The 14,577-nt window shown below is 51.0% G+C and overlaps 1 protein-coding gene across 1 annotated transcript in view; it reads right to left on the bottom strand.

The window, feature by feature from the left end:
* Positions 1-1,272: 1,272 nt before the first annotated feature.
* GALNT1 (polypeptide N-acetylgalactosaminyltransferase 1) overlaps positions 1,273-14,577 on the bottom strand; it is a 74,722-nt gene continuing 61,417 nt past the window's right edge. Inside the window, exons 10-11 of the mRNA XM_056857507.1 lie at positions 2,481-2,615; positions 1,273-1,443 (exon numbers count right to left, since the gene is read on the bottom strand). Coding sequence (XP_056713485.1) covers positions 1,297-1,443; positions 2,481-2,615 — 282 coding nt within the window. The 3' untranslated portion in view covers positions 1,273-1,296. The remainder of the gene's footprint in view (positions 1,444-2,480; positions 2,616-14,577) is intronic.

Genomic DNA, 14,577 nt, shown 5'->3' with positions numbered 1-14,577 from the left:
TTTTTAAGGAGGCCAGCTTAATCATTTTCCTTTGATTTTATTGGGTGGGGGGAAGCAGCAGATCAACATTACAATTCAAGAATCGGATCTAAGTATGAATGACATCAAAATAGAGAGTGGAACAGGCCTTCCAGGAATCATTCAGACGGCAGTTGCCTATGACATGAATAAGCCATGGCTTCAGGCTCTCTGACCACTGGAATCCAGGAATAAGAGTTATTGCTGTGAAAACAAAGTCTGCAGCCAAGTAGCATGCCCTACGGCCTTGAAGCATCATGGGCTGGATCCTGTAGGCCTGTCTCACCAGCAGACTCGGCTTCCACCTGTGGCAAGACCTTTCTGCCATGGAGGAAGGCGCCTGCTCCCAGAGGGAAAAACAGCAGCCAGGAGAGCAGATTCACAGCATCTCATCCAGCCACAGTCAAGTTACCTTAAATTTGAAATGCTCGAGTAACTCCTTAAGAACCGGTGACACAATGGCAAAAGGTGGCCCAACCCCAGCACAAATGAATCAGTCAATCGCAAAAGTATGCGAAACCTTCAGTTTTCAGACAATTAAAAAAATATGAATTCAAACACCCCACAAGCCAGCCAGGAACAAAAAATGTTGAACTGACATTCAAAGACCCAATTTTATTTATGTTCATGATTTTGTTTTTGCCCAAAATAATTTCAGACCCTTCAGGGGAGGAAAAATATATTAATGGACTACCACACAGTTGAACATAAAGTTGTTGTTCACTTGGATATTTTTTTCCACAGAGGTAAAAAAATCTACATATAAATTTGATGCTTTAAGTATTACAAATTGTACTTTTTATAGTTCTGATTTTCTTTGCCTCTAAACCCTGTTAACACTTTTTGTTGATTAATGATTTTTTTTGTCTTGTGATATTGTATCTGCTTCACTTATATCTGTATCTAAGTTTTGATACCTTGGTTATTAACGATGCAAAAATCTTCTTGACAGCACTTTTGGCCAAGATTACCACTGTACAAGCAAACTAGGTTAACGCCACTCTCCAGAGCGCATGTTTCCTTGGTTATTTCTTGCCTGTCCAAGCGTTCTATATTAGTTGATGAACGATTTTCCATCTTGTAAACATCAGTGTTCTGATTCACAAGTACTCATTTACTCCACACCTTGACCCCAAGACGGCTAGCTCACAGCTCTCGAAGGTGCGGAAGAGTCTATCCTAGCGGCTGAGACGCCCAGCGGCCCTTGCTTGCTGCAGAAGGCTGCAGCCCATTGCGCTGGCTGAGGTAGCCCAGTCAATCCTCCTCTTGGAACACTTTTCAGAATGTTTCCGGAAGGGTAATGTTACGAAGAAGCCATTGCTGAGAACGGTTGCCGTTGCAGTCTCTGATACTGGGCACCTGGCTGTCATCTTCCGCGGCTTTATCCAGGCACTGGTTACTGTTCACATGCAGCAGGGTTAATTTCTTTATGGGGTGGAGAAGGACAGAGAAGGGGGTTACAGAAAAGCCCAGACATTTTAAGCATGCAAATGTCATTGTTAAGCTTTCAATTACAAAAGTCAGCCGGAAATGGCTGGATGACACTGTCAGTTCAGACAATGACAAAGCGTGGTTTGCTGTTACGTGGCGGCACCTCAGACACGCACGCTTTCTGCTCCCTTCCTCTCTGGCGCTCCCTCTCTCATGGAAGAGAGGGGGGGCAGATTGGGGGGCAGGGGGCAGATTGGGTGACTCCATGGACTGTAAGGCAGGCTTTTAAAATGTAAGAACTGGAAAAAAACCAAACCTCCAATGAAACACAAATTTAACGTTCAAACACTGCCATGTTAAATTGTTTAGATAAGTCAAAGAGATTTTTTTACTGTTTGGGGATACAGACAAGCAAAACAAACATTAGATGTACTAAAGTCAATCATAAAGACACACACAGGCATCATTCCAAGTACACATGACTGGTAAGCAGAAGATGAGGCCTACACCCACATGAAACTGGAAGGATGCAGCTCCAGTTTTTATGCATGTTTGTAAATCATGCAATATGAGAACAAGATGCCTCCTAAGCACCGGCCCAAATCCTTTCACATCGTTCCAACACTTTCAAGCGATGATTCTACGCGAGACCTCTCCTCATAACAGTTGCAAACTGTGACAAAGAGGGGAGATCTGGAAGAAATCTCTCTGCCACCTGTGTAACCTCTTAGTTGAGCTTCTGTATTCCTTTCCCAAGTATAAACCTTGGGTGTGGCCACAGACAACAGCTGAAGGACCAGCCCACAATAAAGATGATTAGTTTTGTTTGTTCTCATTGCATTTTTGTAATGTTATAAGCCTGTCTGGGTCCCCACCAAGGAGAAAAGCAGGGTATAACTATCTAGATAAATATTCCTTACTCTGATCAACAATTAATACATAGAATTAATAATTACAGAGAATTATATGAAAAACATCTAACACTTATTGAATGTTCTTATGTAAGGCCCTGCAGAAATGAGAAGACTTACCACTGGATCGTATTCCCAAAGCTGATTGCCTTTTAAGTGGTGGCATTTGAGCATTGTGACCGGGCCATTCAGTTTTGAGACGTCTAAGCACAAATCATCTGTTCGAATTTCTTTGTTGGCTGTGTACGAGAAGACCTTGATGGAACAGAGAATGGGGTATTTCAAAAATTAAGAAGCAATAAGAAAAAGTCAGAAGCATTTGGGTGTTAAAGCACTGCATCCCCACTTCATGATTATGAAATCCAAACATTAAACTGACCCATAATTTCCTGAACTGTAGTGGTACATATGTCTAGAAAGCAACTAGCCAACTAATATTAGACTGGAGGAGGGCAAATGTTATCCCAATTTTCAAAAAAGGGAGGAGGGATGACACAGGAAACTACAGGCCAGGCAGTCTGACCTGTGAGCACTTGTCCCGGGGTAGTCCCACAAACAGCATCCAGAGACAAAGAGTCCAAAAGAGAGCTGATTTAATGGAAATCACACAGGTATTGCAGAGCTTACAGATACATTGGCACGAATGGCAATTGGGAGCACGGGGTAGGCCTATAAGGGAAAGTATTAGTCACAACAGGTCAAGGCAGCCCCCCTTCCACTGAGGAGTCGTTCCCACGGGAGATAGCACTGGAACAGGAATGCAGCAGCTAGCAGTTTGGCCTTGACAGGCACCTGGTAGAATCGAAACTAAAACGGTCAGAGTCTGACAGGCTGCTTAGAGCTGTGGAAAGCAGGCCTGACATTCTGCCCTCCTTAAGCCCCCCCCCACCGTCCGCCACTGGTCCAGGCTTGTTGGGGTAGGCGGCATGGAATTGGCGGACCAAAAGGGATGCAGACACGTCACGTGCACGTACCCATTCATCGTGGGCAGGACCGAAATGTTTCCAACGGACTAGGTAGTGGAGAGACCCATGACGGACGCGAGAGTCCAAGATCTTCGCAACTTCAAAATGTTCCTCCCCCCCAACCATCACTGGTACATCAGGGAGTGGTTCAGGATGCCACTCGGGGGAAGGCACGTGTGGCTTTAGCAAACTGACATGAAAGACAGGATGGATTCTCCTGAGTGATTTTGGGAGTGAAAGTTCCACAGTGACTGGGTTGATGATATGAGTAATGGGGAAGGGACCCACGTACTTGGCACTGAGTTTGTTACACGGGTGGTTGGACCGTAGATTCTTGGTGGACAAATAAACCAAGTCTCCCACTGAGTAGTCATTGCCCGGTGAGCGATGCTTATCGGCTTGACTTTTGTATTTACGTTTAGCTCGCTCTAGATTACGTACCAAGGCCAGGTTGCCAAGGCCAGGTTGTCTGAATCGTGTGAACCCAGTCAGCAAGACTTTCTCCCCCCTCCACCCCGGAGAGATCGTTATGGCTTATGGGACCAAAGTCTTGTCCATAAACAGCCCGAAAGGGGCTAAATCCAGTCGACTGATGCACAGCATTATTATACGCATATTCAGCAAAGGGTAACAATTCAACCCAATCATCCTGATGATAGTTAACATAACAGCGCAAGTAGCATTCCAATACAGCATTCACCCGTTCGGTTTGGCCATCGGTTTGGGGGTGGAAAGCACTTGAGAGACCTTGTTCCACCCCCACTAATTTTAGGAAAGCTTTCCAGAATTTAGCCACATAGCTACTTCCGTGGTCGCTGACCATCTTGCGCGGAAAGGAATGTAGATGGAAGACATGTGACACAAAGAGGCGGGCCAGTTTTGGGGCAGATGGGATACCTGCGCAAGGGACCAGATGCACCTGTTTAGAGAACAGGTCCGTGATTACCCAAAGTACAGTGTTCCCCTCGCTGAGGGGGAGGTCAGTCATAAAATCCATAGCAATAACTTCCCACGGTCTAGTGGGGGTCTCTAACGGCTGCAACAATCCAGGAGGCTTCCCTTGGGCCCTTTTTACCGTAGCGCAGACTGGGCAACTGCGAATGAAGGAATCCACATCAGTCCGCATGCCCGCCCACCAAAACTACCTCCATAACAAGTGCAATGTTTTTAGAAACGCAAAGTGTCCCGCGGTTTTGGTTCCATAGACCAGCTGTAGGACTTCTTTTCGGAGCTCTTTAGGCACGTACAGCTTAGAGAGTCTTTGTACCATAAGCCTCTACGTTCAGTTAGAGCGGAGGGAAAGGTTTGCTTAGAGAGTTCGGCTTGGTACGCGGAACAAAGTGAGGTTAAAAAAGAGTCTGTGAGATCTGGCGGTATGGGCTCCGTGGTGGAAGGAGGGGACGTCCCTGAGGGGGGTTGGACGGCTGGACTGTCCGAGTGACTGGGCGCCGACGGAGCTGGCAAAGGAGGCAAGGGGGGTGGCGAGGTCGGGCTGACCGGTGTGGTTGGGCTTGAAGTGTCCCCCCCTTGTGGGGGTTGCGACGGGAGCAGGGTTTGCGCTCGGGTTTGGACTGCTAGAGTGGGCAGGAAACCCCTTTGGGCAGGAGTGAACAGGGACTCAGTGGGGCGTTCCACCTTGGTTGGATATTGGGGAAGTCTGGATAGAGCATCAGCCAGGACATTTTGCTTCCCCGGCACATGTTTCAATACGAAACGGAACTGAGCAAAGTCCGCCCAGCGAACTTGTTTCACGGACAGTTTCCGGGACCCCGTGAGTGCTTCCAGGTTCTTGTGATCGCTCCACACTTCAAAAGGGACTTTAGACCCCTCCAAAAATTGTCTCCACACCGTAAGGGCATGGTGGACGGCAGCCGCTTCCTTTTCCCAGATTGGCCAGTTGAGCTGAGATTGCGTGAACCTTTTAGAGAAGTAAGCGCATGGATGCAGAAGACCATCCCTCCCCCGCTGTAAAAGTGCCCCCCCATTGCCACGTCTGAGGCGTCAACCTGAACTATAAATATTTGATCAGGATCGGGATGCTTCAACACTGGTTCAGAGGTAAACAGTCGTTTGAGAGTATCAAAGGTGGTTTGGCACTGGGGGGTCCAGTTGATTTTGGCTGAGGGCAACGTGGCGGCGGTGCCCTTTCCCTTAGTCTTAAGGAGATCTGTGATGGGGAGTGCGATTTGAGTGAAGTTGGGAACGAACCCCCTGTAGAAGTTAGCGAACCCAAGAAATTGCTGAACCTGCTTGCGGGTGGAGGGTGGTTCCCAATCGGCTACCGATTGCACCTTGTCAGGATCCATGGTAAGTCCGTGATGTGATATTATATAGCCCAGGAAGGTTAATTGTTTTTGGTGAAATTCACATTTAGAACACCTTAGCATAGAGCTGATTGTCTCTGAGGAGTTGCAATACTTCTCTCACCAAGGCAACGTGTTTGTCCATAGTTTTGCAGTGGATAATTCACAGTGGGTAGCCGTGTTAGTCTGTTTGCAGTAGTCAAAAAGGGCAAGAGTCCAGTAGCACCTTAAAGACTAACAAAAATATTTTAGGGTATGAGCTTTCGTGAGCCACAGCTCACTTCTTCAGATACAGCTAGAATGTGAATCCATCAGTCACAAGATTGATGGATTTCCATTCTGTACGGCTAAATGTGGTGCCTTCCATGAAGATAATTCACAGTGGGTAGCCGTGTTAGTCTGTTTGCAGTAGTCAAAAAGGGCAAGAGTCCAGTAGCACCTTAAAGACTAACAAAAATATTTTAGGGTATGAGCTTTCGTGAGCCACAGCTCACTTCTTCAGATACAGCTAGAATGTGAATCCATCGGTCACAAGGCTGATGGATTTCCATTCTGTACGGCTAAATGTGGTGCCTTCCATGAAGATAATTCGAAGTGGGTAGCCGTGTTAGTCTGTTTGCAGTAGTCAAAAAGGGCAAGAGTCCAGTAGCACCTTAAAGACTAACAAAAATATTTTAGGGTATGAGCTTTCGTGAGCCACAGCTCACTTCTTCAGATACAGCTAGAATGTGAATCCATCGGTGACAAGGCTGATGGATTTCCATTCTGTACGGCTAAATGTGGTGCCTTCCATGAAGATAATTCACAGTGGGTAGCCCTGTTAGTCTGTTTGCAGTAGTCAAAAAGGGCAAGAGTCCAGTAGCACCTTAAAGACTAACAAAAAGTTAGTTTTGGAGTAAATAAGAATATCATCCAAATAAACCACCACGCCCCTATACAACAAGTCATGTAGGATCTCAATAATAAATTGCATGAAGACCCCCGGGGCTCCTTTTAATCCAAAAGGCACCACTAAGAATTCATATATGCCAAAGCAACTGGAAAAGGCAGTGAGAGGCACGTCGCTCTCTCAAATCCTGATTCTGTAGTAGGCTTCAACCAAGTCAAGTTTTGTAAAAATGCGCCCTTCCTTTAATTGTCCCAAGAGATCCGAGATCAGAGGGATGGGATAGGCACTGGATTGGGTGACTGCATTGAGTTTCCGAAAGTCGATGCATAAGTGTAAGTCACCCGTCTTTTTGCGCACAAAGAAGGCAGGGGCCGAAGAAGGGGCGGTAGACGGTCGAATGAAACCCCTTGCTAAATTCTTGTCCAAGAATTCACGTAACACGGTACGTTCGGTAGCGCCATGGGGTAAATCTTAGTTTTGGGCAGTTTTTCATTTCCCACCACTTCAATAGCAGTCTGTCTGGCGTGGGGGGGGGGGGGGAAGTACATCACATTCCTGTACATCAAAACCGTCTGAAGTCTCGATATTCAACAGGTAGAGAAAAGGACGGGGGGGGGGGTCTGAGACTAAAGCCAAGGCCAACGGAGGTGCAACAGCTACCTCGCGACGGTGTTGATCGCAATTAGGATCGGAGAATTTTATAGTTCCAACCCCCCAGTCAATACAAGGGCTGTGCCCTTTGAGCCAGTTGATTCCCAATACCACGTCGTATCTGATAGGGGCTATGGTAAAGTCAATTTGTTCCCAGTGGTGGCCGACGCCCATTGCCAACCCGCGAGTGCGACGATCCACTGGGCCCCCTTTAAAATCACTGCCATCCATCTGGACGAACTGGATGGGAGCAGGTAGGGGCACTGACTTGGCTTTGAGCGCCTTGAAAGTGGTTACGTTGATCAGGGAGCGGGCACACCCAGAGTCTATAAGTGCTTTAACTGGTAACTGGGGGGCCCCTTTATGGCGTTGTAACAGTATGTCCACATATACAGTCTCTTCGACCTCACTCACCTTCACCGGAGCTTTGGGTTTTGCAGGAATAGCTGTGAGGGTCCGTGGTGTCACTACACTCACTGCATACCCTGCCCGTTTTTTGACAGATCCAAAGGAGATTAGAGATTCAAAGCCGGGGGGTCCCAGCCTATGTCCTCATCCGAAGACGGCGAGTTGTCCCCCAGTGGGGCACTTATAATCCGGAACCCCGATGGGTTCGTTGGTGGAGGGTCGAGGGGCGCTTCTCCGACGTGGAGAGCTGATGGCGCGGTCCGTCCAGGAGCAGAGCTACGGTTGGCCGCGGTGCCTCTGCGCTGAGGTCGCCCCCGATTCCGGGGCGGCCCATCTTGCCGAGAAGGGACCAACTGGTCCGGTCGAAGCGGGCAGGCAGCAGCAAAGTGGCCCATGATTCCGCAAACGAGACAGGCTCCTCTTTGGAACTGGGATTCGCGGTCCTGCACGGGCCACGTTGGTCTCCGCGGGGTGGGGGCTGCAACTTTAGGAGGATATTTTTGACGACTACTCCCCTCTCTGGTCCGGCGTCGGACCAGAGATATAAATTGATGGCAGCTTTCCACCTCCTCTGCAAGTAAAATCCAATCTTCCAGGGTGTCAGGGTCCCGTTGCATGTACGCCCAGTTCAAAATGTCAGGGTGTAGAGCTTCTCAGAAATAATGTATTCAGGTGGCTTTAGGCCAATCCACGATTTTACTGGCAAGTCGTTGGAACTCATCTGCGAATTCCCGAACGGGAGTAGAGCCTTGCAGGAGTTCGGCTTTGGCCCTTTCTCCCAAGAAGGGATCCTCGAACCTCCTCCGCAGGGCAAACATGAAATTGTTGAGAGAGCGAATGGATCGGGCCCGAGTGTCAAACTGGAGGACCATCCAATCGGCCGCTTTCCCTGTCAGCAGAGAGGCAACGAATCGAACACGACTGTCTTCAGTGGGGAAGAACTGTCCTTGTTCCCTCATGTAACTGTCTACATGATGTAGGAAACAGGGTAGAGTTTCGATCGAGCCGTCGTAGGTGGTTTTCAACCGAGGTTGCTTCCATTGCACAGGCAGGAGAGCAGGCGGTTGCCCTGGAGGCGGCAGGAAAGGCGCTCCAGGAGCTGGCAACACAGGTGCCCCGGGAGCCGGTAAACCGGGAGCGCCCGGGGCCGGCACCACCGGCTGAGCTGGTTGGCCCGGTTGGGCTGGTGCTGGTTGGCCCGGCAGAACTGGCGCTGGTTGACCCGGCAGAACTGGCGCTGGCTGGCCCGGCAGGGCTGGGGCTGGCTGGCCCAGCAGGGCTGGGGCTGGCTGGCCCGGCAGGGCTGGGGCTGGCTGGCCCGGCAGGGCTGGTGCGGGTTGGGCCGGCAAGGCTGGCGCGGGTTGAGCTGGGGTAGCTAGAGCTTGTTGCAAACGGTCGTTTTCACGAAACAATCGTTCCATTTGATTCTGTAGAAGGGCCACACGGTCATTTTAGTCCCGATTTTGGTTCCTCAAATGGCGCAAATTCATCCCCAGCTCCCCCTGTGCATCGGGACTGACTGACCCGAAGATCAGAAGCCCAGTGAGATCCGTCATCGTACAGGTCTTCCTCATCAGAGTAGTCCGATCCTGGCAGGCGTTCTGCAAGGCGCCGTGCGCGTTGTGTGGTGCGAGACGGGGCAAAGGCCGGGGAAAATGTGGACCCAAACGAGAATCCAACTCCTACAGGGTCTTTAGGACGTACGTCCGCGGCCGCTCGCGCACGATCGGCGGCCAATCGTTGCTCCTTCTCCCATTTGGCCCGAGCCTTGGCCGCCGCCGCGTCCACTGCTCGCAACTGTTCCTCAGCCTTCTTTTGGTTGGGGAGTACCTGGGCAGTTTCGAGCTTCAAGGCGGCGTTCATGGTGACGATCGGGAGGGCTTCTTGCTCTAGAAGAGCGAGGAGTGGGGCAGAGTCTCCACCAAGCAGAGGCTGCACTTGCACGGCTAGTGCGGCCACACCATCCCCGAACGTCGGGGTCAACAGTTGTGTCTGATCGGCCACCGTGGTTGTGGTCGGGGGCAGTTCCACAAATAATAATGCCGTTTGGACAGCGACCTGTTGTGCCTCTGTTTGACACTTAGCAGGATCAGGTACTAGCAACAGCGGGGATCCCCCCGCCGGTGTCCCCGCCATGATCCAAGGCGAGTTGGGGTGGATAGGGGCCGCTGTTGAGGTCTGTTGAGTCTCTTGCAAAGTCAATCTCGCCAACAAGCGAGTTAAGGTTACTAAGTCCTCCTGTGCGGCATGCACTTCGTCCAATAGTCCGTCCAGGACCAAAAGTTCGTGATAGGCGTCCCGATCCAAGTCCTCAGACGTCCAAGGCTTTGCGTCGGCAAGGGAGCGCCACTGAACCCGAATAAGTTCCACTAGGCGGTTGATTTCCGCATCAGTTCGTACAGCTTCGAGGAGCACATCGTGTAGCAGAGTAGGGTCGTCAGGGCAGGCTGACGTTTCCAACAGCAAGGCCCAGTGGTCCAAGTCCTCCAGGATTCCACACAAGAAACTCGAAGCTGAGATGCAGGCGAACCCTCCAGGGCTCCAGCCACAGGCAATTCACTCGGAGAGCACGTCCCCTGCTCCAATCCGAGGCCCCGGCGAACCCTCCAGGGCTCCAGCCAGGCAGGGGGGAAAAGAGAAGGGATTCGTGCCAAAATGTGAGCACTTGTCCCGGGGTAGTCCCACAAACAGCATCCAGAGACAAAGAATCCAAAAGAGAGCTGATTTAATGGAAAACACACAGGTATTGCAGAGCTTACAGGTACATTGGCATGAATGGCAATTGGGAGCACGGGGTAGGCCTATAAGGGAAAGTATTAGTCACAACAGGTCAAGGCGGCCCCCCTTCCACTGAGGAGTCGTTCCCACTGTCAGGCTGCTATCTCGGTTTCGTTATTGCCTCTGTCTCTGTGCTGTATTGTCTGCCCCCCAAGGTCGCATGCCTAAGCCTAAGCCTGGGAACTCAGCTCCTGGGAAACTGTATTCCTGCGTGTAATCTCCCGCCTTTCCTGCCTTATAATATCTCCCAGCTAGTGAGCCTTTCATAGCTGTCATTTTATTCGTTTGCACTGTATGCCTATTTGATCAGTAAAATCCACCTGTTTGGACTCTATACGACTTTGTGGTGATTTCTGGTTCTGTGGGCCAAGGGCTGACATTATGACAGCTATCTCACATCTTCACCGTTCTCCTAGCCAGGCTGGAGCCCAGGGGGGTTCGCCTGCCACTTGGATGGGAGCTATGCAGCTCTCCAGGTGATCTACTACCCTGGAGCCCTTCTCAGAGGACCCTACTCTGTTACAAGACTTAATTGCTGAACTTTTCCGGACGAACCGAGAGGTTTGCCGCTTGAGGGGACTGGTACACGCGCAGTGGCAATCTCTTACAGGACGTCTCTGGATGTTAACATCGGAGGATACTGATGCTCGTTTAGATCTTCAGGACTTGGATCAATTACTGGACGATGCCCGATTGGCGACTGAGGATTTACAAATATTAACTGGACTTCTGGATAATCTTATTTCTCGACAAACTCTTTCTACCATGGCGGGAGCCCCACCGGAGGGTTTTTCCCTGATCCCGGATGCGGCCAGCTGCCAGGCTGAGGCCAAGCGAGTCGCTATTAGCACCGCTCTTCTCCTTGTGGAATGTACAAAGGACACCCCGGTAGCCACCTTGGCTCAAGTTTTGACCCCGACGTTTGGAGCCGAGGCATCCGCACTGGCGGTTCGAGTACAACCTCTGCTGGGCGGGGAACCTGACCCCATACTCTTGCTCCTCGAGACAGAACTTTTGCCGCGCATTACGGCAGAGGCTGCCCTAAGACTTGAGAACGCCAAAGTTCTTGCGGATCAGCAAGCCGCCGAAGCGGCTAGGGTCGCAAGAGAGAGAGAGGCGGCGGAAGCAGCCAGGGCGGCTGCAGCAAGGAATCAGGCGAACGTGGACACGCGCCCCAAGGACTATGTACTGGGACTATCAGGTCTCACCTTTTCCCCGGCGTTTGTCCCGTCGCGTACGACCCAACGCGCACGCCGTTTGGCTGACCGACGTCGAGACTCAGATGAGTCTGAAGACGAGGATTTATATGGGGATAGCTCTCAATGGGCCACGAGCTTCCGAACCAGTAAGCCTCATCTTACTGGGGGCCCAAGTGAGGAGGTTCATCTTTTACGAGCCCAGAATCGGGAGCTCTCCGACCGTGTGGATCAACTCCAAGAAGTAATGGAACTTATGCTTCACGAGAACAGGCAATTACAACAAACCCTGATAACTCAGAGACAGCCCGTTCCGATACCGGGTCAGGCGGTACCCGTACAACCACCCGCTAATGTGCCTGCTCCACCCTTACCTCCTGGAGCTCCTGTTGCTCCTCCGCTCCAACCACCCGTGCAACCACCTGCTAATGTGCCTGCTCCACCCTTGCCTCCTGGAGCTCCTGTTGCTCCTCTGCCCGGACCACCCGTGCAACCGGGTCAGCCCGCGCCCGGCCCTTGGAAGCAACTCAAATTGAGGACTACGTATGACGGATCTCTTGAGACTTTGCCTTGTTTCTTGCATCAAGTGGACAGTTATATGCGAGAACAAGGTCAACTTTTCCCCACGGAAGATAGCCGGGTGCGGTACGTAGCTTCCCTCCTGACAGGCAAAGCGGCTGACTGGATGGTCCTCCAGTTTGACACCCGCTCTCGTGCGATTCGTTCCCTCAACAACTTCATGACTGCCCTGAGAAGGAGGTTTGAGGACCCCTTCCTGGGAGAAAGAGCCAAAACGGAACTTTTACAATTAAAACAAGGCTCTGCTACAGTTCGGGAATTTGCCGATGAATTTCAGCGACTGGCAAGTAAAATTGTAGGTTGGCCCGAGACCACCCTAATCCATCATTTCAGGGAAGCCTTGCATCCTGACATTCTGAACTGGTCTTACATGCGGGGCGATCCCGATACCCTCGAAGGCTGGATCCTATTAGCCGAGGAAGTGGAAAGCCGCCGCCGCTTTATTTCTCTCGTCCGTCAAAAGCACAAGGAGAAGGGCACCCAAAAGCCTCAACCCAAGGCACCACTGCTCGTCCCACGAAATCCCCCACGTCCGCTCCAGGAACGTGAAGTCCGATTTCAGAGGGGTGCCTGTCTTACATGCGGAGAAATGGGCCACTTTGCAGCCGTTTGCCCACGCCGCCAGGAATTATTTCGTCCCAGCACGACAACCCGCGCCCGAGGTCGTCCACCACGCAGAGGCACCGCGGCCACCCGCAGCGCAGCTCCGGGAAGGCCCACACCCTCTGCACTCCATGCCGGGGACCCAGCCTCCCTGCCTGCTTCCAACGACCCCGCCGGGTCTCGGATTACAAGTGCCCCATTGGGGGACAGCTTTCCCTCTTCGGATGAGGAAAACCCTTGGATTTCTCCAGCCTTAAACCTGGAATCTCCCCTCGACTTGTCAAAAAACGGCTCCGGTCTGTGGTGAATGGAGCATCTCCACAGACCTCTCAGGATCTTCCTATCAAACCGAATGCTCCTACCAAAATCAAAGAAGTGGACTCCACCGTCTACGTAGATGCAGTTTTACAACAACTTAACGGAGGTCCACAAATCCCCGTCAAAGCACTAATTGACTCCGGTTGCTGTCGCACTCTCATAAGCGAAGCCACGTTTGTTGCCCTCAGAGCCGACTCAGAGGCTTTACCCGCCCCCGTCCAATTTGCTCAAATGGACGGGAGCCAATTCCAGGGGGGTCCAGTTGATCATCGCACCATAGGGGTGGCAATGGGAATTGGTTCCCACTGGGAACAAATAGACTTCACTATAGCCCCTATCCGATTTGAAGTGGTCTTGGGAATTAACTGGATTAAAGGACATAGTCCCAGTATTGATTGGGAAACAGACACTATTTCTTTCGCTAGTCCCACCTGCGACCAGCATCGGCAAAACTTTGCTCTGCCATTTCCGCCCGTTCCAGCGTTAACCTCTACTGCCCCAGTACCACCGGCTCTACCCGCTGTATACCGGGACTTTGAAGATGTCTTCGACCTTAAGGAATGTGATGCCTTACCCCCCCACCGGGCCTCAGACTGTGCGATTGAAGTAGTAAAGGACTGCACATTAACCAAAAGTAAGATTTACCCTATGAGCGCTTCCGAGCGCACTGTCCTCCGGGACTTTTTGGACAAAAACCTCGCCAGAGGGTTCATTCGCCCTTCGAATGCCCCAAACTCGGCCCCCGCGTTTTTCGTCCGGAAAAAAGAGGGCGACCTTCGCCTGTGCATTGACTTCAGAAAGCTCAATGCGGTTACCCAGACCAACGCCTATCCTATCCCATTAATATCGGATATTTTGGGACAATTACAGGAAGGCCGTGTGTTCTCTAAATTAGACTTGGTGGAAGCCTACTACCGAGTCCGTATCCGCGAAGGAGATGAACACCTCACTGCCTTCTCTAGCTGTTTCGGAATGTATGAATTCCTTGTAATGCCGTTCGGATTAAAAGGGGCCCCGGGGGTCTTCATGCAACTCATCAATGAAATCCTACATGACCTTCTATATCGTGGGGTGGTGGTCTACTTAGATGACATTCTCATTTATTCGAAAACTATGGACGAGCATGTGACTCTGGTCAGAGAAGTTCTACAACGCCTGCGTAACCATCAACTGTTCGCTAAACTAGCTAAGTGTGAATTTCACCAAAGCAAACTCACGTTTTTGGGATACATCATCTCCCATCAAGGTCTTCGCATGGACCCCGCCAAAGTCCAAGCCGTCCTCGATTGGACTCCCCCCACCAACCGTAAGCAAGTACAGCAATTTCTGGGATTTGCAAACTTCTATCGGGGATTCATCCCTAACTTCGCCCAAGTGGCTCTACCCATTACGGACCTGCTGAAAACTAAAGGAAAAGTAAGCTCGGCTGCCTTGCCCTCCGCAAAGATCCTATGGACTGAGCAATGCCAAGCCGCCTTTCTGGCCCTCAAACGCCTCTTCACTTCGGAGCCGGTGCTACGGCACCCA

The sequence above is a fragment of the Euleptes europaea genome, chromosome 11, assembly GCF_029931775.1.
Source record: "Euleptes europaea isolate rEulEur1 chromosome 11, rEulEur1.hap1, whole genome shotgun sequence".
Classification (NCBI taxonomy): Eukaryota; Metazoa; Chordata; class Lepidosauria; order Squamata; family Sphaerodactylidae; genus Euleptes; species Euleptes europaea.
The sequence above is the reverse complement of the archived record's forward strand: the minus strand, read 5'-3'. Positions and strand labels throughout refer to the sequence as shown.